This window comes from Aspergillus heteromorphus, assembly GCF_003184545.1.
Source record: "Aspergillus heteromorphus CBS 117.55 chromosome Unknown BO70scaffold_2, whole genome shotgun sequence".
Taxonomy (NCBI): domain Eukaryota; kingdom Fungi; phylum Ascomycota; class Eurotiomycetes; order Eurotiales; family Aspergillaceae; genus Aspergillus; species Aspergillus heteromorphus.
The window spans coordinates 1,798,356-1,822,275 of NW_020290407.1; the positions used below are offsets into that span (position 1 = coordinate 1,798,356).

The window sequence follows — 23,920 nt, forward strand, 5'->3', positions numbered from 1 at the left end:
CTACAATGCAGACATACATACATACTCCGTAGGGTAAACCCGACTCGGGGCGCCCGGTGAAAGAACCTCCCCCCGTCGTTAGTTAGCTAGCTGGTTGGTTATTTAGTCACAGATATGCTAGCACTAACTAAATGCATGCCGTGCATGCAGGTTGTACCCTGGTTCTCCGGTATAGTACGATCATACTACCTATACTGAAGTAGTCACGGGACGGCTCGTCTGTTACTCTGCTCTACCGGAGCGGTACTCTGTGCCTATATCCAGTTAATACCTATCTAGTTAAATAGGTACTAGTACGTAGATAGGCTGTGCTGTAGTGTGCAGACTGCAGAGCCAAGACGGGTTATCATTCTTACTGCATTTGGATCTACAGTATTGACTACTACTCCGTATAAATATTGATTTGGGGGTTGGGATTGTGATAGTGACAGTGGCAGTGGCAGTGGCAGTGGCAGTGGTTGAGGTTGGGACTTGGCGGTGATGATCGCTCAGAATTGAGGAATGGATATACCGAGTAAGTACTCCGTACTACTGACTGCACAGCGCTTTTGGGTGGGCTTGTTGATAGGTAGGATGGGAGGGGTTACGTTGTAGGTAGGTACTTAGGTGCAGTTAGTTACGGAGATAGGGGACTGTCTAGACTCTAGACTCTAGACTACCCCCATCTGGGGTGCTCGGTGTTTGTTTGACCAGTGCGGAACTGGACCGGACTGGGGATGGGCCCGGAGAAAGTATGCTTTTGCTTTCGGTGCTGTTCTTTGCATTTCTTGCTCGTGTGGTTCGTTGAATTGGTTGGTTATTGAGGTTTGAGAGAGGTGGGCTGTCTGGGAAGTCCTGTTGGCAGGATTGGGGTGGTTGCATGGGAAGATATGTAAGTATGGAGTAGTCCACATGCGTGGTCACCCTACTAACTATGGGCAGGTTGATGCCTGTCATGCTACTCCGTACGCTACGCTACTCGGCGAAAGGTGAGGCAAACCGACACCAGCCACATGGCCATTCTCCAGCCACCCGGGAAGACTACCCAGCCTCTCTCACCGCCTCACGACCCGCGCAGTCATTCGCCCACGTCATGTGCAAGCGGGGGCACGTGAACCGACCTCGATTCTCCATCCGCTCTGTGGGGTGAACAAGAGGCATTGCTCTCCTCCCCTTCCTTTTGACCTCTCAAACTCAGAACTCCGCTATCTATTGCTATTTCCCCCCAAACCGGAAGTATCCAGCATATCCAGTGCTGAGAACACGATATCCTTTTTCACTAAAGAAGAAGCGCCGATCCGATCGCTCCGTCATCATGGTGGTATGTCCTGGGTTGACGCTCGGAGATTAGTGTGTCGTTACTGATTGTGGTTCCTTTGCTTTCGCGCGTCCAGTTGGGCCGTCTTAGTCATTACGCGTTCGATGCGGTCCTCGGTATGTGCTCTGCGCTCTGTTCTGGAATCAGTGGCTTTGGATCGGTAATGCTAACCTAGTGCTTGGATGTTTCTAGTCTCTGCCTTCCTGGCTGGCGTCAAGCGTTCGACTGGCTTAACGTAATTAGCCCCCGCTGTTCCTGATAATTGGCCGTGATGCCGAAAACCTCCTATGTCTAATACGAGCTGCGTGTGTTGGACTTTTGGCTAATCTTTTCACTCCACGTCTCCCTTTGGGGGCTTGCGTGGGGTCCTTCACAGCCCCAGTCTCAACTCCGACAAAATCACCGATAACAAGGACTTCAAGAAGTGGATCGATAGCTACCTCGGCGTGGGAGAGTGGGTGATGGATCAGTCCGTGGCCGTGCTGGGCTCCACCAGCTGGTTCGAGCGCAGACGGTAGACACTACTACTCCGATGCCTTCTCTGCTTCAAATCGCCTATCAGTATACAAGTTCCGCGCTGGTGACATCTCCAGTCGCGATTGTCGGGGTCGGTAGAACGATGTGCTGGTCGCATACGTGCTATGTGGAATGGAGTGCATCGTACGGAAACGAAAAGGACACCCATCATGGCTGGGCATGATTGTCCAGGTATGCATGGTGGCTGTTCACGATTGATGATGGCATTTTGCTTGCTTCGGCTGGTTTGCATTGCGCAACCCATGGCGTTAGGTATTCTGCGTTGACTGTATACCTTGATCCGTTGCATGGATATCTCCTACTTTGGACCATCCGCCTCTCCCCAGCATGCCTTCGTGTACATATAAGGTCTTTGTTGATGGAAAACTCAACTGTCGTCTCTTTTTTCCGTTGTTTAGCTAGTAACAGCGGCCCTTGCGGCCGAATTACCCATTAAGGCTGTTTCTGGATTGCTGATTGTCTCCGCCCGTACAGTCACCCCTTGCAGGTCAGTGGCTAGGTACGAAACTATATTATTCTTTCAGCACCATGACTCCAATTCATTCTCGATTCTGTAATCATATAGCGTTAGACTGGTGCTGCCTGAAAACCCCAAGGTTGACCCAAATCACGAGTGTGTCCACAGTGGAACCCTATCACAGGGGGCTCGTGGAATTTGACCCATAACGGTCTATTAAAGCCTGACGCAGGTGCACCAAGTCCTCGCCACACGTCCAATCGCCACAATGCAGAATTTCTGCACTTAATTAACAGAATCGCCCGCGAAAGGTCCGAATACATATCCATCATTGAGCGAGGGAGTAGGTGTCATGACTCGTTAATTCGTAACTCTCGTAAGATACCGGTGGTCAAGTCCGGAGCAGTGCGTCGAGGTCAAGACGACGGTAGTAAGAGATATGGCCCATAGCTTCCCAATAGTGAGCCACACAGTCCGTCGAGATTAGGATAAGCTGGGAGGGAATGAACGTATCTATAACAAGTTAGCGGATCGCATGCCCCTTGTTGGTCCTTTAATCTTTGAAGCCTACCATCTCGAAATCCAAGGCCCGCTACATGACCTCTGCTGCGTACTATCGGTGCTCCTTGGAAGAGTGCCTCATCAGAAATGCGAACAAGCCCCCCTGGGCCCGTATCATCAGCTGCAAACGATATTTCGCCACGGGGAACATTAGGATCTCCGGTGAGTTTGACTGCCTCCAAGCTGTACTGGGGGGTAATTTCCTCGGCGGGCTCGCTAGTCTCTGTGGGTTTCACGTGCTCGTCCTTTGGACCGCGTTGGAGGAAAAGCAAAAACTCGCATCCATGCGCCGAGTAGTCGCCGATCCAGATTCCTTGATATGGCTTCATCTTCGTAGGGGTATACAATTTGGGGTCGAGTGTTGCAAAGGTTGAAAGTGTCTCGTTCCGACCAGCGGTGAAGGTTGGCATCCCCATTCGAAAGTGAGCCCATCTCCTGATTCGAAATGCATGTTCAGACATATTTTCCACGTATCGAGGCCAGCGTTCCTCCTCCTGCAGCTGAAACTCTACGTCCCGATAAACGCGGTGATTGCTTGGAATGGTCTTGGGAGGCCATTGTTTGGACGGGTCGAGATCTGGAGGTAGCTGGGTGGAGCAGAGGGAAAAGGCGTTGAAGACATGCTGTATCTCAAGAGGCAAAGGCATGCGTGTCTCGCCACGGAGATATTGTGGTTGTCCCTCTCGGGGATTCTTCAAAAGAAGGATTGGATCATCTAGCCAAAGACTGACCTTAGGGTTGAAGGTCTGGATGATGACGTCTGGGTTACAGTCCCAAACTTGAAATTGGTGGGAACGCCGTTCCGCGATGATTCGGTAGGCTTCAATGACTCCCCGTCGGTGGTCGTACCGAGCCAGAATCAAGTTGCCCGTATGCTCCAAGTCCGAAAACCAAACTTTCTGGCGCGGGATAAACCAGCAAGGGTGATGGGCAACATAGAGGCTGCGGAACGAGTCAAAGACCCCGGGATCGTGGATTGCCTCCGGTAGGTAGGAGTTGATTATATTGGCCCACAAAAGTTCGTTCGCCGCATGTTCAGCGAGGTCGCGACAGGCGGCGGACAGACGCGCGAGATCTTGTGCCGAGAGATAAGATAGAATCTCCTGGACAAGTTCAGGAGGAAGCTCGAGAAGGGGCACTGGGATGCTTCCGGATGTCCTGGGGGCTGAGTCCGAAACCGACGCCTGAAGGATGTTCTCCGTCTCCGTTGATGCCTGTGGCTGCCTCCCAAAGGCAGGCAGCGTCGCATCCCCGACCATGTGCACAGCGGCCATGGCAAGTCCCTGGAGTTGTGGAAGTCGAGAAACCCAGGGCAGTAAGCGAGGAGTGAAGCTCTTCACCAGATACCGGCCTGATTAAGGTTGACAGGTGGCGGAGGGGAAGGGAGATGGTGGTGGTCTAGAAACATACTATGTTAGTCTTGCAGTTAGCGAGGGGAAGGCGAGCCCAGCTGGCGCCCGGATGACATCACTCCCGCAGGCCCTCCCATCACATCACCCCATCATCATCCGGGGACGCGCTGGGGGAGAAAGTTGTCTGCAAGCTTTTTCATCCCTCGCTTCCAGATCAGGGGTAGCGGTGTAGCATGGCTCTTTGAGTTCTAGATGAGGCGTGGGTGCCATGACTGACAGGGTCCCAAAGAGACAGACTCCAAAGGATGTGAGTGGGATGGCCGTCCAGGCTCCAGGCACTTGGTGTCGATCGGCCCTCTTTGCGGGAGCCCTGAGATAAGATACGGGTGCCTCGCCACTCCCATTGGGACACCCGTAATTTGCCCCTCCAGCCTCCCCTCCCGTCAGAACCTTGCGACCACACATTGAGCCGGGGGTCATGAATGGTCAATGCAATAATGAGGAATACTTTGTGTCTATCCCCCCCCCCCCCCAAGCCCCGGCAGAAGACAGAACCGCCTAAGCCTTGAGGCATGAGGGATCACCTGACAAATGCAAGGGTGGCTTGTTTACGCGTTCCAGATTGGGAAGGGGCCGAGTCCCTCACGCGTAGTAGGCAGGCACGATGGCCCCTTGCCTATTCCGGAAAAAACATAATATTCCCTAGGTGATTGCCGCGACTGCTGTTATTCCTACGATCGTTATTACTTCACACTATATCTACGTTCTCATGATTTTTTAGTCTCTGCCAGGTGTTTGTGAAACATCCAGGTGGCTTTATTCCAAGACAATAAAAATCCGGGTTCAAGCCAATTGTGCAACGCCCGAGTTAAGCCAGTCAGACCCATCCGCAATCGCGATGGACACGAGGCAAACGAGACGAAAGAGACGCAACAGCTCCATCTCCGGCCCCGAAGCAGCTTCCCCCGCCTCTTGCAGGAAGACTCGTCAATCCGAGTCCCATGCTGCCTCGGCGTCGCCCTACGAAACCCCTCGTCGGTCAAGCAAAAGGGTTCGCTTCTCAGATCCGGGAAATCAGCGACAGCATGGCTTAGATCGCTCGACGGGCCTCACCCCCGCCATGCGACGCACCTCGTTCCAGGTGCCCACGGATGTGGATTCTGTGACTCGTACTCCGAGTCGCAGCCTGCGACAACGGTCAGCTCCTATTCCGCGGTCTCGACGCAGCCCGCAATCTACGTTGGATGCTGGTACACCCTTTTCCGAACGCATTGTGCAGTTCACTCCCCTGCGACAAATCCTAGACGCGCGGACTCAACGGAGAATCCGACGGGTAGGGTTGAGCGACGAAATCACCCAACTGGAGCGCGAAAAACGAGAGTCTTATCAGAATCATAAGACGCTCCAGTCGTTGCTGCGGGAGCGGGACTCGCTGAGGCAAGAACTGGAGACTGTTAAGCGAAGCCGAAGCCTGTCAGAAAGCCAGTCGATAAATGATGAGACAACGTGGATGTCACCTCAGTCGCTGCTAGAGCACGTGGAGTCCGAAAATGGTCGACTCAAGGAGCAACTTTCGATTCCCTCGCCGGATACCCACCATGACAGCTGCACTACAACCAACTCTGAGGAGGAGACAATGATCATTGCAGATAGCGGATGGGAATGCGACACAGTTCTCATATCAGACTCTCCGGACATCCGAGGTCTGAGTCAACGCCAACTCCCTGTCCCTGAAGAACTTTCGCTCCTCGGGCATGGCTTCAACAATGCTGATGCTTCAACTCAAGTGTCTATATCTAGTCATGACAGGGACACAGATATTGCGACGCTGTCAGCTGATCTTGAGGCTGCCAGAAAGGAAAAGAGAGACCTGTTTGACGCGTGCCGCGCTCGCATTGCTTCGTTTGGCGGGACCGCAATCGACCCTCATCTTCGACAATCCTCTCCGCCTCCAGACTTTCTTGATCAAATCCTGCCTACTCTGACTCAAACCCTTAGTCGCGCTTCAGACGCTGCTCAATCCCTCAACTCTATTAAAGAGGAGCTCTCCGGCCTAGGCTTTCCAGGCGATGATGCCACCGAGATCGTTTCTACTATGCGCGATCGGTTTCGATCGGCGCGCCTAGAGCTAGAGCGGGCGGTCCCTGGTGAAACCGCGAATGCGAGTTTGAATGATGGCGATGCAACTCTCGGCGCATTAGTCAAGCGAGTTGAAATGCTTGTCAAGAGCCTTGGAGACGAGCAAGCCCGACTGGAAGGCTCTGTAGGCCGCGAAAATGCCATTCGTGGTCAATTTGATTCCCTGCTGGGTCGATACGAAACCGCATCGAAGAAAATCCACGACCTTGAGGACTCCATTGCCACATCGGCTGGAGACATGCTGCATACCCGCATGCGGATGCATGAGCTGGAAGATGAAGGCAAGGAACACGCAGTCAGTATTGAGAGGCTGAATACGGCGCTAAACAAATACCGGGAGGAAGTCAAAGGCTTAGAGGCTCTTGTAATGCAGTTAGAAGAAGATAGGACCAAAAGCCACGAAGGGCACAAGCAGAGAGTTGAGGAGTTGCAGCTGGAGGTGGACGAGCATGAACGAGCCCGTCATGCTGCTGAATCAACTGTTGCCGAGCGAGAAACGCGCATTCGAGAATTGGAAGCGATTGTTGAAGAAAATCGCATCCGGGTGCGCGACCTGATAGCCAATGCTGAATCGATCGAGATGGAGCGCCAGCAAGCGATTCAGCGCCTGGAGCGAGAAGCGGCGGAGCAACAGCAGCACCACGAACAGGAAGCCGGATCGATGAACGTTCTCGTTTCGGAGCTGAACACATCGCTTGACGAAGCCAGGTCCGACATTGAGCGACTTCGTCGCAGCAATACTGACCTGGAGAGCCAGCTGCGCCTGGAGCTGGAAGCCAGAGACAACCTACTTGATAAATGGGCCGCGGATCAAGCGCGATCATTTGCTTTCATGAAGGAGACCGTCAATAGCGAGCGACGAAAGGCCAAAGTCCGGACTGCCAATTGGCAGCTCAAGTCGGACGAATTGCGGTCGGACAGCACCATTAATGGCAGCTCGCCGATCACACCGGTCAACATGACGCGGTTCGTGGATGTGGAGGTCGGTCGGGGCAAACAACGCAAGCGACTGGATAGTGGGATTGGGATCCTCACGGATGATTTGGAGGATATTGACGATTTGCCTGAGACAATTTTACCCTCTGACCCGGCAGATCTATGAGTCAGGTACGTCATGGAAGTATTATTGGCATCTTATTTTGATCTACTACATGTATGATAGATAGTTTTTGTTTCACATTGGTTGACAGTGCTTGCTTGGTAAGAGAATGCGCTGGCCCGGTTTCTCGTATAAATTGAATTTTGAACATTGAATTATATAATTGTTTCTATACCCACCCAGTAAAGACGAGGTATAGCCTTAAAGGTCCCCTCACATGCGCATAGCGCAACCGTGGTAATCAATGTTCTCAAATCAATGTTTCCGACAAGCTTGACAGAATATATACCTCCGAAGATTGGCCCTTCTACTTCTCGCTGACTACACCTGTTAGATATAACTAGAGGGCTCATAATTTGGCAATGAGTGCAGGGCGGTTAGCAGCAACTGGTCGTAGCTTAGGGAGTTTCCATGGTTGAGAGCTGAGAGGTGGTCTCCTCCCCTGATTATTATAAGGTTGATCCCGCGTGGGGGCGCTTTGACTGAGCCCGGGGAGGAGGGGGGAAGTGCAGTGTATCTATCCCTCACTCTCTGGAGTCTGATTCGGGCACCATGTGTCGTCTTGTTCTCTCGAGTCAGACACGATTAGAATAGATAGCCGATGACAGGCAGATGGATGGAGGGAGGGGGAGGGGGGGGGTAGGTAGACTATGGGTCATTGCAACGGAGGGTGGCGGAAAGGCAGGACGCAGGCAGGAAAGGGAGGAAGGGCGCGAGGGCAGAGCGGCCCCTGCGGAGGAAGCACTAAGCTACCTCGCTAACTACGATACTAGATACTAAAGAGTCAAGGTCTCCGTCCCAGGATCCTTCCATGAATGCTCTAGAAAGGCTAGAATGGCACTAGAGGGAAATTTGGCCGACATTAATTACGTTAGCCCTCCGTAGCCCGGTCTCCATCCATCCCTGATCCACCGGGGGGGTATGCAGTCATCCGGCAGTTCCTTCAACCTTTGTTGGGGATGAGTGGATGGGGGGATGGGTGGATGGATGGGTGGATGGATGGATGGATGGATAACAGGGTACGGAGTACGGATACTGTGTATCTAGGTAGACTATCCAGGGGCAGCATACAGGGGAACGGCCGTGGTGGGCTCCATGTCACACGATTCGAGGGTGTCAGATTGGAGGACGGGAATATGCGAGATCCACGACCATGTACTAGATACTCCTCCGTCATCCGTCCATCTGTGAGCCTGAGCTGCAAGCTGGCCTTTAGATAGGGGCGTGGGGTGCGATCGGGGCCTGCAGGAGATTGCAGGAAGTCCGTCCCCTCGGGCTCCATGGCAGACGCTGAACCACTCACGTTGAAGGTCTGTCTGTGAAGGTCTGTAGCCCTTGGCAAACATGTGAACTGTGAAGAGCAAACGAACAAAGGTTTCAGGCCGTGAGAGGCCTGTTTCAACCCCTCATCCGCATCGGCATCTGAAGGATCGGGGAAACTTTTGCAAGGAGTGGCCAATAATGAATCTGGCGATCGCAAAAAAAAGAAACCCCAAGGGCAGGCAGGCAGTGTCAACAGTTAACCACCCTGGGAGACCAATAGTGCCGGGGACTATCAGGCCAGGGGGCAACCACTCGGACGAAGGAGGGGGGTCAATAATAAGAATAATGGCCAAGGTACCAAGTTACAAAGTTACATACGACGAGATCCTGAGACGGCGCGCCATCAAAGTGAAGCCGCGGATCCCGACCCCTGAGCCCGGTGCCTGAGGTGTCGGGCCTCTCCACTTGGTTTCGCCCGCCGTTTCTCGTCGACTCTCTCGCCTCTCCACTCGACTCGGCTTCTTTCCCTTCTTCTCCCTCTTCTTCTCCTGCTTTCCCCCTCTTTTCTCTCTCTTGCCTCTCTCTTCTCTTCTTCCCTTTCCCTTTTCCCACCTACTGCTCCCAACAACTCCCGGTCCGCTTGGTGCCATTCCTCTCCTTGTTGTGTGCACCACACCACACCATGGTTCTGTCCGCCGCAGCTGCGTTGTCTCACCAGCATTGACTTCCCACCCCCCCCCCCACCACCACCAACCGAACCACGGTTTCCCTCCTGTTTGTTGTTGTTGGGCTCTGTTTATATCACGTCACCCCGTCCTCCCTCACGGACGCGTCTGACTTGACTGCATCCCCAACATCTCCGTTTTCCTGAATGACCCTTTCACCCATCAACACCACTACATCCCTGGACCTGTCAAGCCCCCCTCAACCGTCGATCCCTTTCAGCCCTGTCAGGCGCAATCCGCCCCCTCCCCCCTGTTCCGACCCTCGATCCCTCCGACAACACGCCATCATGAGCGAGGCAGGCGGCCACCCGGGCGTGCGAAACCTCCTGGCCAGGTTCGAGAATACCCAGACCAAGACCACCTCTCCACCCTCCCGCGGCCGATCTCCCGTTGGCTCGGAGCACTCTGGCTCGGGCAGACCGCTGTCGAAGGTGCGTGCGAGCTTCGTCGCCGTCGATGGAGCCACTCAGCCGAACCCCCTCGCGGGGCTACGCAGTGTGAGTGGTGTGAGTGCTCGCAGCGACAGTCCAGCGGCCCCGATCCGGGTGAGGAGCTTCAACTCGGAGGACTTTGAAGGTGGCTTGAAGAGTCCCTTATCCGTTTCCCCGACCAGGAATGGCTTTCCCCAGAAAATGCCTGACCCGGTGTCCGTCAGCCCAGAACCTGCGCCGAAGGCGATGGAGCCCCTCGAGAAGAACGATCCTGTCCCTGCTCCGGTACAAATCATAGGATCATCGGAGGATAATAAGGAGAACCCACCTGCCCCCACACCCGCCCCGGCTGCTCTCTCTCCCACCAAGCCGACGAAGACTGTCACAAAGCGACCATCCGCTATCCAGGTTGGCAAGACAGCCTCGCCTACTAAACCAGCTGCGAAATCTCCAGCGCATCCCCGCACCCCCACTTCACCTGCGAAGCCCGAGGATAAGACCGCGAAGCCCGAAGACAAGACAACCCGACCCACGCGGACTGTGCGGCCATCGACCACAAAGCCTAGCACCAGCGAGGCCCCCAAAGTCGCCACACACAAGCCCAGCCGGCCATCATTGAACACTGCGCCCAAGCCCGCTACAAGACCCGTTCGCTCTTCGATGCCTGCCCGGGATCAGGCGAAGCCGACGGCTCCTACCACCACCCGTACCGCGAAGCCGCGTTCTACATCTCCAGCCAAGACTGCTCGTGTTCCGGCTTCAACTGCTGCCTCTACCGCTAGAAAGACCACCACCGGTACAACCTCCACCCTGTCGCGCAAGCCATCAACCCTGAAGAGCTCGACCACCACGGCCCAGCAGCGTGCGATTACCCCGACCGCTTCCAACGTGCGCAAACCATCTGCTCGCCACTCTCCTCCTTCCGGAAACGAGCGGCCTCAGTCCCGCGTGAGCAACACCAGCTCCAAGCCCGTCGACGAGGGGTTCCTGGCCCGGATGATGCGTCCCACCGCTAGCTCTGCCAGCAAGTCGCACGACAAGGTCGAGGTGAAGAGTCCTCCCCGCACCAAGACGGCGCGAGTCCCCAGAAGGGTTCCTTCCAAGACTGAAACCCGTCCTTCGCGCCCGGTCAAGGTCGAGCAGGAGAAGCCACGCGCGGTTCCCGTTGAAACCCCGAAGCCTGAGGAGCCTAAGGAGGAGCCTCAGGAGGAGCCTCAGATCAAGGCCCCCGAGGTTGCTAAGGAGAGTGCGACTAAGTCTCCGGCCGTCTTCCCTGAGCCTGCTGCTGAGCCTGCTGCCGAGGTTGCTGCTGAGGTTGCAGAGGAAGTCCCTGTCGAGACCGCCGAAGAGGCTGTGGCTGAAGAAGCAGAAGCTGCTGTTCCTACGGCGGAAGCTCCCGAGACCACTGCTGCCCCTGAAGCTGAGGTGGTTGAGCGCCCCACGGAAGCCGCCCTTGTTGCGCAGGCCATTGAGGCTCTTGCGGCGGTTCCCGAGGACGTTTCCGAGGCTGCTCCGGTCGAGGCTGCTACTGAGACCGTCGAACCGGCCGTCATTGATGAGGCTGTTGAGACCAAGGAGCCCGAAGCCTCCATCGCTGCCCCCGCAGAGGTTGCCACTGAAGCTGTCGCCGAGCCCGAGTCCAGCGAAGTTGACATTGACATGGACAAACTCTCTCTGCACTAAACGGCAGACCAAGCCAAAAAAAAAATACCAACCTTGACCAGTTGAAATAGAATATCTTCTCTTCATCTTCTCTTCTGATTTCCCTTCTCGTGACATATCTTCTTATACCCTTGATACTCGTGATGTGACCAGGTACATATGCTTGTCCCCACGTGTTCTCCATACCGATTTTATTCTTGGCCTTTTTGTTTCTTCGTTTATCCCATTCTGATCTCCGGTTATCTTTATCTTCAGTATCTCGGGCTCGGGAGCGGACATTATCTTGTTCTATCTACGGGGGCAAGACCGACGACAACGGCGACGGTGCATGTCGGAGCATTGCTGGTGGAGTTGATGGATCTGATCTTAGTTAGCGATGTGTACGGAGTACTGCATCTTGCTTGTGTACTGGGTTGTCAGTAGCATACATCATATCAACTTATTGTCTTTGGTTTTTTTTTTTTTTTTTGGTTGCCTTTGCATGCCGTAGTCGACGTATGATAGTTATAGTGAATAGTTAGTGTATGCGGTGCAAGGTTCAGCGAAGGCTTTCAACTTGGCCGCCACTCAATCATAATCATGTCGACAATGACGGAACCTTTATCACACCCTGCCCTGTGGCTTGATGGGTACATCGCAGCGAAGAACAATTCATCCAGACCTATACCTCCCCTTTCAACCTACTCTAACCTCTCAAGAATAATGATACGCGCCCCGCACTCTGCCCTCGCAGCCCATGATGATTGAAGGACATGATCGAGGATCGAGTAGAGCGTAGAGCGAGTGCATGGCTGTCTACGTTACTAGGTCGGGCTAGAGGGACGGGATATAGATGGAAGGCTAGCGCTATGGTGCGGGTGTTCTGTGGGTGCGTGGGTTGGACTGGAGGCTAAGCTAGGCTGGAGGGGGATTCGTTTCGTTACGGGGATGGTATAGTAGCTGGGCAGTTGAAAAGAGAATGCGAAGAAGAAGAAGGGGGGGGTTTATATGATTTCGGGGATGTATGGATATCCTGTTTCGGAAGGGTACGATTCCGCCGGGTTGAAGATGGATGAATGAATGAATGATATTGACAAACTCAATCTCAATCTCAAACTCAATCTCGCCGAACGCATCAAGCATATATATACCAGTACTATTTACCTATATCCAATATCCAATATCCAATATCCAAAATGACACGGAATTACAACAGCATCACGACATGAGATACCAGCATTACTAGAACCAACCTAAAGAACAAAAACAACCCCCCCCGCGCAAACCAACCAACCTACAACCTCTTCTCCAACTTCCTCAAAAACCGATTCACGCCACCTTCGACCTTATACGCCGCCTTCACGAACGTCTGCGGTCGATCCCCGGGTTTCTGCATCGCCTCCTTCGCGAATTTCTGATGCCGGGAGGTTGATTCTAGCTCGGTGGGCCTATAGAGCTGGTTATGGATGCTGAAGTCGTTGCTTGACACGGAGGCGTGGCGCTGCGGGGTTTCGTACGAGTATTGCGCGTAGCCGCCCAGAGGGGGGAATGTAGGCGGGGAAGGAGGTGATTCGGAGCGGGGGGCGCTGTAGGCGCCGCTTTGTCGGTGTTGTTGTTGTTGGAGTTGGTGTTGCTGTGGTTGTAGGGGTAGTTGCTGCTGGGTGTAGAGGAGGTGTGCGTTTGGGTTGGTTGGGTTGGGGTCGGTGGGGGGTGGGGCGAATGTCATTGGCATTTGGGGTGGTGGTGGTGGTGATTGTTGTTGTTGTTGTTGTTGTTGTTGTTGTTGGGGGTTGAGGGGTGCTGTTGATGTTGGTGTTGTTGGAGTTGCTGTGGTCCGCTGAGGCTGGAGCCTGGGCTGGGGCCTGATAGGAACGACGAGGTGTATGATGGGGGGCTTTGGAAGGTTGCTGGGAATGATGATAGACCTGCGCTGGGCGGCGGGGAGCCATAGCTTCCGGGCATGGAATACGGAGGAGGGCCTAGCGGTGGTGATGGCAGTGCTCCGCTGGCTGCTCCTCCTATTCCTACTCCCATTCCTACTCCCGCGGGCATCTGGGATGAGGAAGGGTATGTGTCTACTATCGCTGCGGTGGTGAGCCCCGTGCCGGTTTCGCCGTCGTCTGGGGGAGGGGTCTTCTCCCGGTGTTTGATCGGCTCGGGGGCCGCTGGGGCCGCTGGGTTGTACGGTAGAGGGGCGGGGGCGGGGACGGGGGCGGGGTAGAGCTCTGTGCTTCACTGGTAATGGATTCGATGCTGGGGGTTACGGGGTGCATGGCGGCGGTGGGCGGAGCGCCCAGTGGAGGTGGGGGAGGAAGGTTGCTTGGTGGCGTGATGGCCTGGTAGTTGGGTATAGGGTTGGGGACCACCTCTGCCTGAGAGTTGCGGGTTTGCCCATTCTGGTAGCCGGGGTCGGTGATGGCTACAGTCTCCAGCTGCTGCACGACTGAGCTGACCGTGCTGTGCGGCGGAGGCGGATAAGGGTGTCGGTCTGTCTCGATCTGCGACTGAGGCAGGTGAGTCTCGAACAGGTCGAGGAACTGATTGGCGTCGTCTGTCGTCCAGAAATAAATATCCATGGTGTGGATAGGAAGGAGGTTCAGCGGATCGGTGTGAGACAGTTTCCATTCTTGCGAGATGGCGCCTGGTGGCGGCGGGAAAGCCATTTGGTTTTGCAGTTGACTCTGTATCTGCCCGTCCACTGTCACGGTGCAGAGGGTTGGGAATCTGGTTGAATGCCGCAGGTGGACATTTTCCAGGGCTGATTGATGGTCAGAATAATAAACGGACGACAAGAGATGTCGAACTAACCTCCGTTGAATGCATCCTGCTCAAGTGCCCCGGGGTTGTTCGCCACCTCAACCCGGACCTTCTGGTGGACGGCATTGTGATAGAGATATAGATAGGAGCCTTTCTCGAATCGGTGATGGAGGGGTCTAGGGGTCGGCGCGGCAAAGTAATAATGAATATCGGCAAATCTGCAGTGCGATCAGACAGAATTCAAATCAGCGCGTCGTTGGAGATGCAGCTGACGACCACTTGCGGGGTAGCACGACTTACACTGTCAGTATACGCTCTTCGCCCGGCAATGGAGGCATGGTAGGCGACTTGCTGCCGATAAAAGCAATGTGCCGCCAGGGTATGTGGAATGGAGAAGAAAAGTCGCAGGAGACAGAAATAGGGGAGGAAGCGCCATGGTTTATAACCTCGAGCGAGGGGACGCTCTACGGGCCTGTAAGATGCCGCGAGATGCAGCGTGCAGAAGCCCGGCGGCTACAAGGGCACCAGGAGACTCGTCCAGGCCGATGATTTGCTGCCGGCGGAGATCCAGCCTGGTTGGCGGGCGTGAGGAGAGGACGCGGCCTGATCCGCCAGGCATCAAGTCACCGAGGCATCCAGGCACCAAAAACACCCGTGTTGTCCCTGTCGGCGCGGGTGATTTCATTTCTCCGAAAATTTCATCTGAGCTTCCGCATCATCGGCGATTGATTGTCTGCGAGCGGTGCGCCGAGTCCGACAAGTCCTGCTGCGAGCCCTGATTGAAGCTCGAATATCGCTCTCTTTTTCCCCCGTTAATTTTACTCCCACTTGAACAGGTACAGGAAGCCTCCCCCCCGCTGCAGTGGTTGGATTGGATTGCTCACTCTTTCCGCCAGTCACTCGAACCCTCCGCGCCGTTAACCCCCGTCGAGCCCTCTCTTCAATTTACGATCCAAAATGTCTCTCGTCAACCTTGCCCACGTCTGCTCCCACTTGAACAATGCCACCAAGGCACGTCTCGGTATGACGTCCATCGTCAACTCGAAACTACACCTGAAGCTCTGCCTTGCGCTCCAAAACGACGGCCTCATCTCCTCCGTCGTCCGCGGAGGCCCGAAAGCGCCCCCCACGCACCTTCTCCTTGGCACGCCTACCCCTGGTGAGGAGGTCGAGCCTGTGACCCAGAGCAACATTGCTACAAGAAGACTCTGGCTGGGTTTGAAGTACTGGCAGAGCGAGCCCGTGCTGGGCCACCTAAGCCTGGAGAGCAAGCCCACCCGCAGGGTGACGATCGATCTGCCTGGACTTCGTCGTGTGATCCGTGGAGACCGAAGCGGAAGTGTGGAGGGTCTCCGGAATCCCGGCGAATGCTTGTACGTGTCAACAGATCGGGGCATCATGGAAGCCAGGGAATGTGTCGAGAAGAAGCTTGGTGGGATGGTCCTGTGCCGTATCCGCTGAGACCTCGGTGGACAGAGGCTTGCTTTTACCTGAATGTTGCGCGTGCTGTGTGGTTTTGCATTTCTAGCGGAGTTTGGTCAGTCGCCGTGTCTCATCCCATGTGCTTTGTATGTTTTATGCCCGCGACTTTGGGATGGATACCTTGTATAGTAACATAGGTCACTTCATGTACTATTTACCCCTTCTTTCAAGCCCTTTATTCTTTCTTGTCCCTACACTACGGCATCGCGCTTACTGTGGGAGGAAAATGCCTGGCCGGGGACCCGTGACGGTTATCAACGACCTCTTGATGCTTAATAGACTGGTCTCGCCGCTGGATAGAGTTTCGAACAGTCCGGACTTGTTGAAACCGGTTGAATCATGCCAGGACTGCCATCATTTGGATTCCCAACGCAAGAGCCGACAATGGACTGACTTGCATCCAATGGATTGCTTCGTGGACGAAATGCAGCAGCGAGTTCTGGGAGGGGCCTGCTGACCGACGGCAGGATCATCAAACCTCCAACCATCCATCAGGACCGAATATTTCAACCGAGTCGGTATCCTGCACCATACTGATATGCTTTACTAGATCCTACTTTCCATACAGGCCTAGCTGCCGATACCATGCCAATATCGGGCGCTAGACTCCCTGTTCATGTCAGTTCTTCGAAGCGTGCACGTCCTTGACATCGGGGAGCGGATCTTTGAAGCCGGCTAAGCGCTCACAAACATTTTGGCTTCCATGATTCGAGCCACGACTGCTCCGGAAAAGCTCACGCGTCCAAGAGATCTCGTGTTGCTGGATATCCAGGTACTGGGAGTTCATGCTCATTCATCTCATCCTGTTAGATGATCCTGTTGCTTGCAGTAAGCAGGTGTACTATATACTTGCCCGGGCTGTCGGAATGGTAACACTGCTATCGTGGAACCAGAGGTTTTCAATCAACATGGATTTTGAAGGGTTAATCCTGTTACGAAGTTCGTGTGGGAATTTTTGAAGCGAGGGTGTAGGGCAAATGCAAGCCAACGATCACCTGTATCCCCGGACTGTCCGGATCTCTGCTCAGGATCACTGGGGCAGATATGCTTCCCCCCATCACTCATACATCGGACAATATAGGCACAGGCGGCAAAGACGAAATTGACAAGATCAAGCATGTGTGGCCTGAGAAACACCGTGAAACCATGGTGGTAAGAAAAGGCCATCCTGGTGAGTTTGACAAGATAACTCGGATGAGCTCTGGAGCAATAGCAGCAGCCACGAATCGATCTTACCCCCTACACGGGAGGGTTACCTCAGCGACTTCCCGTTGGGTCGCAATGATGTACGCCATACGTATGTCGGCAATGTCTCACAGCTTGAGCTGGATTAATCTGATCGAATCATCGGTCCAGCTTGGAAGGAGATGACCCTTCTCGCTTCGCTTTCCTGATTTCTTTGTCCGGTCCTCTCATCCGGGCTCCCGCCGTGTGTCTGACGTATGGATTATGGATTGCCAAGGTAACGGCGACTTAATGTGTCCGGATATAAAACGTTGGTCAAGGATCCCATCGGTATGGCACAGTGCGTTGCCCAGCCTGGATTGTAAGTCCATGAGTCTGTCCTCAGCCATTAGTACGATTGCCCTCTACGCGTCGGTGACCTCGTACGGCATAGTAGTAGTAGTAGTAGTAGTAGTAGTAGTAGTAGTAGTAGTAGTAGTTTCATCCAGTCGGTCTCAGAGACCGAGTATTGGCCGACACGATCGCCCTGGATTTGGGCGACAAGGCATGCAGCCATGCGTGCCCAACATCCTCGAGGAGCAATGGCATTCAGGCCGGGATTTTGAAGCTCCCCACACTGGACACTTCGATTTTAGGCCGCCATCCGTCTTGGATCATGGTGCCCGCCCGCGATCCACTCTTCAATATATTCCCAGCTTGTCTGTGGCGGCGGGAACTGCGACCGTCGCTCGGGCGTATCTGGCCGTGGGCGTCGATTGGCAAAGATCCTCCAGAATCGGGACGATCAGTGGAAGGGTGACCAGTTGCCCCACTCACAGCTCGGTATTGAATCGCACGGTACGGAGTACGGGAGTAGTATACTGTTCATACAAAGTATCCGCTGATGGGAAGAAAGATCCTGGACGATGAATGGGGCAATCGCAAGGCGGAATTGGGGGGGAGGGGAAGGGGAAGGGGGAACGAAGATCGTGTCGAGGTTTAGAAGTAAGGGAAATGCGTTTCTTGTAGGAGACCACCGGGGAAGAGACTCAGGCATCCACACCCTTACCGGAAACAGGATGGCCGCCTTCTCCCCCGCCTCGTCATTCCACTCTTTCCACTCTTTCCATCTCTTACTCGCTTTGGATACTCCTCCTCTGACCCCCTTCATCTCCTTGGCCCTGGATCTGGTCCTCTCCCGCCCTGAAAATGCCCACTCGGCGCCAGTGGAGACATGGAACCATCCATCTCGCTGCCCAGGAACTCTATTCCCTCCCAAAAGCAGCTTGCCGTAATCAATGTCATCAATGAACCGACTCTCCAATGGGCCCAGCCTTCAAGATGTTTTCCGCTCTCCTGCCTAGTGGACGCATGTTCCCTGCTGCATCCGCGGTTGCTGCCCAAAACCCTATGCACCGCCGGATCCTTCGACTCCTCCTCATCCTCCGTCCTGACATGCGCGGTTGAGGGCAGGATCAGCATATGAGAGTTGGCGATGTTCTGCTGGTGGAGTCGCGCGGCGATATACTGCCGGGTCCATCCATGGCCATGTACCCCAGTATGCCTGTGCAGCTCTCCACTGATTGCACGGAACTCTGGCAGGGCGTCTAGCTAGCTCCGGGTGTAATGTCCTTGGTGCTGCCCCGAGTTGGATTCCCATGGCGGTTTTATCGTCACCCCGTTCTCCCGGACGTCTCTGGCTCAATCGATCCTACTCAACCCTGTCAACGAGGCACAGTGGGGGCCCAATTCGATTGGTCATCGAGCCAAGCTGGATTTGTTGTTCTCCGTATAGCATAAGGTGACTTCCGGCACGCGCTTGCTCCCTGACATGAACGGAGTCCGTCTGTGACTGATTGAGTCTCCTCTTGCCACTACGGTGGAGTTCTTCACACCCTTCCTCCCTGACCATATCTCACGCGGTCCAGAAATTAAAAGCTTATCTAGCGCCTTGAGCATTCTACGTCTGTTTCTCCTTTCTTCCATGTCGCTGCTACTATAATAAACAACCCTCTCAACTCGCTGCCAGGGACTGTTCCGAAAGGTCTGGACTGCGTGGTTACGGCCCCTCCCCCGACTATATATCCGGCTCTTCCATCCTTCTAAGTTTGATCTTGCTGTTATATATAACTTGCCTTCAGCCTCATGTCAACTGTTCTTCCTCCAGTTATCACGATGTCTTCGGGCCTCAGTTACTTCTCAAGAGCTACGGGAAGCAGTGGCTCCTGCACACATTCAATCAGCAGCGATGATTCCTGGTCTCGTCACAGGTCAGCGCCAACAAGAACTCCTCTCGTTCTGCCTGCCCCCAAATGACGTCCCTGAGAGAAGCTCACCGTATACAGTGGTATTTTACCCCCACAACCGCCAGTGTACGGGACTCCCGGCGAAGCCCCCGTGATCTACCATCCAAGGTACCTAGTCATCTTGTATCGATTTTTGTTCTTTTTCTTTCCGCAGAATTTATTATACTGAGACTTCCGTGTTACTCATGCTTAGCGCCAGAAGGTTCTCCCCTCCACACCCTGAGCGGGGTCCCATAGACACCCAGGCTGCTGCCACGAGAGGCCCAAAGCAAGTTTCACCGGACTTTCCTATGCCCTACAGCGGAATACCAGTGACCACCCTGCCACATGCACTGGGGAGCATTCCCGTGTCGTCAGGAGGCCCATTGCCACGACCTGCCGCTCTTTATCCCGAATGGGACCACCCTGCTCGCTTCCCAGCGGAATCTCTCCGGCGTGATTATGAATTTACCCGACCTTATGAGACCCCAGAGTACCTGGTTGAGAGAAACAGCCGACGTACTGCGGAGAAGGCCAAAGGCACAACCCGCTATCACTCCCAAAGACGACCGTCTAACCGGGATGAGTTTGATGGACCCCACCAATTGCTCGATCCTCCTTCTCCGCGTGTCATAGCAGCGCAAGGAAGGGATTTGCCTCATCTGCCTACTAATCTTGATGTCTCAGAACAAGATCAAATTCTGACCTCGGTGAATGACCGACTGTCACAATGCGCATTTGACTTCGTTGCCAAGTATCAGTTCCCTATCCCGCTGGAACCGGATAAGAGACAGGTGAGGGTTCCCTCAGACCGTGAGTGGACTGAATGGGTATATCTTCTTAAGAGACTGGCGACCAAGCGTCGCATCCCAGCCCGGGTCTTGTATAATGGTCAGATCAAGCAACTAGTCACGGTGTTGGAGAACTCCCTGGAAATGAGACATGCGGCCAAGCATCAGTCTAGGCCCATCAAAGATGATCGAAACGTACTCCAACTTGTTTCAGCTGGTACGCAGGTGGCGAAGATTTTGAAGGATGCCAGTGCCATGGAATACCTTGACCGCCTCTATGTTGACACGGAAAAACGCATTCAAGATCGGCGCAGTCGTCGAGTGAAGTTTGCCAGTCCCTGATCTTTTGGTGTCTTCCAGCCCTTATGATGATAATGATGATCTTTGAGTTATGGCCACGATCTTGCCTACCCCAGACCAGTCCGCAGGATACCGGCATGCTCCTGTTTTTGTGGCTTATTCCGCACCTTTTTGGAAGGTTGATCCCAGGAAGGAAATCTCCCATGGACACACGCACGCTGCCCTTGGACTCTCCGGATTGCCCACCCGGTGCATTGATTGGAATTATGGACCTTTACTCCCGCCCCCACGGACAAGGTGAATCTATCCAAGCGTCCCACATATGGCCCTGAAGGTTGGATTACCAAACACGCCCAGGATTGGCCAATTTCGAGGAGCCCAGATTGATAATATTATTCCAAGACCCCAACAGGTTCTCTTGGGATCAGTACATTCCACCATTGGATAATGACGCACGATTATGATATGACATTAAGGTACCTTTTGGTTTTCTGGTCCTCTCGACTAGTTTTTACTTCCGGCTTTTCTGTGTGCTTGCTTTTCTCTTCTGCTTTGCGATGCGTCGTTTACTCTACGGTCTGGCATTTCCATGTGATCGGAATATACTCTCGGGTTTGCTTTTTTTGTCGATTTTCACACCTCAGTTATTGGCCTGGAATATTTTGTTTTTTTTTTATGATGTATAAACCAGTTCCGGTGGATTGGGGCGGTTATCTCTCTGATTGAGTTTCTATCCATGTTGGTTGGTTTAGATGTTTCACCGGATGCGATGGATGCCTGTAAGGACTGGCAGTTCTTTGTTGGCCTGCTTCAGATGAGGGGTATCAACTGTCTGAATCGGATATGCCTTTCCTATGCTGGGTCGATACATCTGACGGTTGCTATTTTTCAAGTTTATTGAATAGCGTTACGCGGGGAATTGCCATTAACAACTCTGTTAATGAGTTGTACAGATCGAAGCAATTATCAGACAGCAGATTCAGAAATACTGCTCCGATTCTCTTTACTTGACAAACAGACAGTCCTGGAAGCTATCAAAGCCTGACTGACCAGAACTGCCATCAGCAGAAGAACACTTAGAACGAAAGTGAAAGGTTGGAGGAAAACAGGGTCGGGAGCCCCTGCAAAGACATGAGAAATTGACCAGATTGGCTACACGAGAACTTACATCATCAGGATGACAAGGTCTGCTATAACACTGCATTCATGTTCCTGCGGGAACGATTTAAGTAGACACACTCCCTTCAACCTCTCTAACATCATATAGTATCTTTCACAGTATATAGATATATCTAGGTAGACACGCCACATAAGTCAAGTGTACCCGACCCACCTGTGTTTTTACACCAAGGCGAAGTCTAGATAATATGCAAAAAGTAGACGACACCCATAACGAGGAAGCATAGATAAATAGCCAGCCAGCGCGATCGCCGAAGGCCATGCATCCGCATCAAGAACGCTTTCAACCAAAGAAAAGACTTTTCACTCCCTGCCAAGTTCCCCGCAACACCGACGACGGCGAGAACTGACCGGGACATTTCCACACCAGGATGCCGACAGCTGCCAGACCCGAGACCAACGCAGAGCCGAACCCCAGCCCCAGCAGATTTCCCTGCCTGCGCACCGCCTGCACAACCTCGGAGTACCGCTGATTACTGAAGCTGATGCGGGCGTATTGCGTCTGCCAGCCCAGGCTCGGCAGATGACGGTCCAACGTCTCCTCGACCGATTTGCGCAGCTTATACAAAGGAGATTTGACCCCCCATCGCATCTCCAGGTAATTCTGCTTGGATAGATCGTTGATCGCGTGTGTATCTGCGGACCGCTGATCGGTGTACGCTTGAAGTCCCGCCCGACGGCACGATGTCCGCGTCTCCGGACTAGCCCCTTCGTCGTACACGCCGTGCTGGTCGAGGATGCTGAATAGAACGCGGATATCCTCCAGGCCCGCATTCAATCCTTGGCCGTAGAACGGCAGGACGGCGTGCGCGGCGTCTCCGACGATCACCGCGCTGGAGCCGTAGTGGTGAGGCTTGCATTTCAGACTGATGAGGGGGAGATGCGGGTTCGAGGAGAATTGGTCGAGCAAGGCCTCGGGTGAGATCAGTTCCGGGCAGACACCGGGGAAGTTGGCGTCGAAGGCATCGATCAGGTTCTGGGGTGAGCCGGATTCAAGCTCGTCGTAGTGCGAGGCAGGCGCGAAGAGAGTGCAGGTGAATGATTTGTCGGCCGAGGGGAGCGCGATGAACATGAACTCTTTCCCGGGCCAGATGTGCAGGTGGTTTGGGGAGATGAGGAAGTCGCCCGATGGGGAGGGCGGGATGCGGAACTCGCACCATAGCGCGTCGATGTATTCTTGCTGGTAGTCGACGCGCGCGAACTTCATCATGTGGTACCGCGAGGCGGAGTGCGCGCCATCGGCCCCGATTAGCAGGTCGAAGGCGATTTCGATTTCGGTCGTGGATTCTGCAGGACCTCCTGGGGTGCGGCGTTCGAGCCAGGCGCGGTTGGTGCGGAAGTCGGCACCGGTTAGTTTGTGGTTGAAGAATAGTTTGACGTTGGGGGTTCGCTCGAGCTCGTCGAGGAGGGCGTTGTTCAGGGTCCCTCGGTCGACGGCGTTGATGGCCTGTGGTTGGGTTAGTTGGGGTGGGAGATTGGGGATAAGTGGGCACGTACTCGGCCATGGACGTCGTATACTTGCGCGGCTTCCCAGAGCTTGCCGTTGTCTCTGCCATGGATCATACGACCGTGCATGGGGATGGCCTCGGTGAGAACTCGCTCGATGAGCACCTCGCGGTTCGATTCCCGCATGGCTGTGATGCCGCGCTCGGATAGAGCCAGGTTGATGGACTTGGTGAAGTTGAGGGGGATCGTGTTTGGATCACGCAGATCTAGGAACCAAGATATGGTGTGAGAAACGCTCTATATCCCAGAGCACGTGCAACAGAAAATCGAGTCATTGTGGTGGTGGTGGTGTTGTGAATGGTGGATGAAGCGGAACTGATGGTGATACAGGTCGCTTCAACCTTTGCGTCAAGAGAGAAAACAGGGAGATATGTAGCCAGGGAAGCAGGACAGGTCAGAACCACTAACCTCCGCGCAACTCGTAGACTTCGACATCGTCGCCTCTGGCTGCAGCGTACAGCGCAGCAAGTGACCCCACCGGGCCTGCGCCTACGATCACCACCTTTTGTCCGCTTGCTGAGGGCTGGGCCATGGCGAGAGAAGGGGCCGACTTCAACAACCAGCCAAGTGGATCAATCGCTCTGCCCCTCTTGATGATATGCGTCTGCGGGCCTGTGCCTCGTGGCCAGTGGTGTTTTTTTGTAGATCAGGGTTCGGGTTCTTGGTATTGATTTCTAACCGGGCTGCGTCACTGCGTCACTGTGTCACACCCGGCGCGGCCTCCACGGGTGGACCCGCGCCACTTTTCAGCCAACCGGAACGCCCTCTGGCCGCCCCGGCCGGCTGGTATCGGGACCGGCGCTGGATCACCTGACTTGGCTGCCGCGCGCTTGACAGCGCATAATGCAGGTGGCACTAGTCCCTTTCCAGACTCTGATCCCGTGGCGGGCCTAAGCCGGATACGGCTAGCGGGTGGTGCCTGCCAGACAGATGGCCCGAGTTAAGCGCCAGGAC

The 23,920-nt window shown here is 54.3% G+C and overlaps 9 protein-coding genes across 9 annotated transcripts; 6 read left to right on the forward strand and 3 right to left on the reverse strand.

Annotated features, from left to right (window-relative positions):
* Nucleotides 1-927: 927 nt before the first annotated feature.
* On the forward strand, nucleotides 928-1,815 carry BO70DRAFT_329606 (DUF1748 domain-containing protein; the record flags this gene model as incomplete). The annotated part of the gene is made up of 4 exons (XM_025540788.1): nucleotides 928-1,300; nucleotides 1,374-1,413; nucleotides 1,490-1,532; nucleotides 1,674-1,815. Exons 1-4 carry the CDS (start codon nucleotides 1,295-1,297, stop codon nucleotides 1,813-1,815), a joined length of 231 nt encoding a protein of 76 aa, XP_025403665.1. The 5' UTR covers nucleotides 928-1,294.
* A 372-nt stretch (nucleotides 1,816-2,187) lies between these two features.
* Nucleotides 2,188-4,230, reverse strand: BO70DRAFT_358668 (F-box protein). The gene is made up of 2 exons (XM_025542346.1): nucleotides 2,863-4,230; nucleotides 2,188-2,804 (listed from the first exon to the last, which is right to left on the reverse strand). The coding sequence occupies exons 1-2, from the start codon at nucleotides 4,124-4,126 to the stop codon at nucleotides 2,683-2,685; spliced, it is 1,386 nt and encodes a 461-aa protein (XP_025403666.1). The 5' UTR covers nucleotides 4,127-4,230; the 3' UTR covers nucleotides 2,188-2,682.
* Nucleotides 4,231-4,906: 676 nt separating this feature from the next.
* On the forward strand, nucleotides 4,907-7,597 carry BO70DRAFT_358669 (uncharacterized protein). The gene has a single exon (XM_025542347.1). It carries the CDS (start codon nucleotides 5,103-5,105, stop codon nucleotides 7,443-7,445), a length of 2,343 nt encoding a protein of 780 aa, XP_025403667.1. The 5' UTR covers nucleotides 4,907-5,102; the 3' UTR covers nucleotides 7,446-7,597.
* Nucleotides 7,598-9,458: 1,861 nt separating this feature from the next.
* On the forward strand, nucleotides 9,459-11,957 carry BO70DRAFT_358671 (uncharacterized protein). Its single transcript, XM_025542348.1, has one exon. The coding sequence runs from the start codon at nucleotides 9,577-9,579 to the stop codon at nucleotides 11,542-11,544; it is 1,968 nt and encodes a 655-aa protein (XP_025403668.1). The 5' UTR covers nucleotides 9,459-9,576; the 3' UTR covers nucleotides 11,545-11,957.
* A 667-nt stretch (nucleotides 11,958-12,624) lies between these two features.
* Nucleotides 12,625-14,737, reverse strand: BO70DRAFT_358672 (uncharacterized protein). The gene is made up of 5 exons (XM_025542349.1): nucleotides 14,560-14,737; nucleotides 14,311-14,477; nucleotides 13,767-14,260; nucleotides 13,428-13,725; nucleotides 12,625-13,302 (listed from the first exon to the last, which is right to left on the reverse strand). The coding sequence occupies exons 1-5, from the start codon at nucleotides 14,595-14,597 to the stop codon at nucleotides 12,797-12,799; spliced, it is 1,503 nt and encodes a 500-aa protein (XP_025403669.1). The 5' UTR covers nucleotides 14,598-14,737; the 3' UTR covers nucleotides 12,625-12,796.
* Nucleotides 14,738-14,966: 229 nt separating this feature from the next.
* Nucleotides 14,967-15,937, forward strand: BO70DRAFT_358673 (mitochondrial 37S ribosomal protein uS8m). The gene is made up of 2 exons (XM_025542350.1): nucleotides 14,967-15,095; nucleotides 15,156-15,937. The coding sequence occupies exon 2, from the start codon at nucleotides 15,217-15,219 to the stop codon at nucleotides 15,718-15,720; it is 504 nt and encodes a 167-aa protein (XP_025403670.1). The 5' UTR covers nucleotides 14,967-15,095; nucleotides 15,156-15,216; the 3' UTR covers nucleotides 15,721-15,937.
* A 1,112-nt stretch (nucleotides 15,938-17,049) lies between these two features.
* Nucleotides 17,050-17,944, forward strand: BO70DRAFT_88702 (uncharacterized protein). The gene has a single exon (XM_025548815.1). It carries the CDS (start codon nucleotides 17,191-17,193, stop codon nucleotides 17,833-17,835), a length of 645 nt encoding a protein of 214 aa, XP_025403671.1. The 5' UTR covers nucleotides 17,050-17,190; the 3' UTR covers nucleotides 17,836-17,944.
* A 1,136-nt stretch (nucleotides 17,945-19,080) lies between these two features.
* On the forward strand, nucleotides 19,081-20,323 carry BO70DRAFT_283331 (uncharacterized protein; the record flags this gene model as incomplete). Its single annotated transcript, XM_025539086.1, has 3 exons — nucleotides 19,081-19,175; nucleotides 19,251-19,319; nucleotides 19,405-20,323. 3 exons carry the CDS (start codon nucleotides 19,081-19,083, stop codon nucleotides 20,321-20,323), a joined length of 1,083 nt encoding a protein of 360 aa, XP_025403672.1.
* Nucleotides 20,324-21,518: 1,195 nt separating this feature from the next.
* bna4 (kynurenine 3-monooxygenase) lies at nucleotides 21,519-23,506 on the reverse strand. Its single transcript, XM_025542351.1, has 2 exons — nucleotides 22,958-23,506; nucleotides 21,519-22,907 (listed from the first exon to the last, which is right to left on the reverse strand). The coding sequence occupies exons 1-2, from the start codon at nucleotides 23,090-23,092 to the stop codon at nucleotides 21,744-21,746; spliced, it is 1,299 nt and encodes a 432-aa protein (XP_025403673.1). The 5' UTR covers nucleotides 23,093-23,506; the 3' UTR covers nucleotides 21,519-21,743.
* Nucleotides 23,507-23,920: the final 414 nt, after the last annotated feature.

Excerpts from the sequence above, each read along its gene's own strand:
- BO70DRAFT_358671 (XM_025542348.1), top strand. The coding sequence starts at position 9,577 with ATGACCCTTTCACCCATCAACACCACTACATCCCTGGACCTGTCAAGC.
- BO70DRAFT_358668 (XM_025542346.1), bottom strand. The coding sequence starts at position 4,126 with ATGGCCGCTGTGCACATGGTCGGGGATGCGACGCTGCCTGCCTTTGGG. Across the intron at positions 2,805-2,862 it reads GGGCCTTGGATTTCGAGATG|ATACGTTCATTCCCTCCCAG; the intron begins GTAGGCTTCAAA and ends AACTTGTTATAG.
- BO70DRAFT_358673 (XM_025542350.1), top strand. The coding sequence starts at position 15,217 with ATGTCTCTCGTCAACCTTGCCCACGTCTGCTCCCACTTGAACAATGCC.
- bna4 (XM_025542351.1), bottom strand. The coding sequence starts at position 23,092 with ATGCGGGAATCGAACCGCGAGGTGCTCATCGAGCGAGTTCTCACCGAG. Across the intron at positions 22,908-22,957 it reads TATACGACGTCCATGGCCGA|GCCATCAACGCCGTCGACCG; the intron begins GTACGTGCCCAC and ends ACCCAACCACAG.
- BO70DRAFT_358672 (XM_025542349.1), bottom strand. The coding sequence starts at position 14,597 with ATGCCTCCATTGCCGGGCGAAGAGCGTATACTGACAGT. Across the intron at positions 14,478-14,559 it reads GAAGAGCGTATACTGACAGT|ATTTGCCGATATTCATTATT; the intron begins GTAAGTCGTGCT and ends ATCGCACTGCAG. Across the intron at positions 13,303-13,427 it reads CTCCCCGCCGCCCAGCGCAG|CACCCCTCAACCCCCAACAA; the intron begins GTCTATCATCAT and ends CAACATCAACAG.
- BO70DRAFT_358669 (XM_025542347.1), top strand. The coding sequence starts at position 5,103 with ATGGACACGAGGCAAACGAGACGAAAGAGACGCAACAGCTCCATCTCC.
- BO70DRAFT_88702 (XM_025548815.1), top strand. The coding sequence starts at position 17,191 with ATGGATTGCCAAGGTAACGGCGACTTAATGTGTCCGGATATAAAACGT.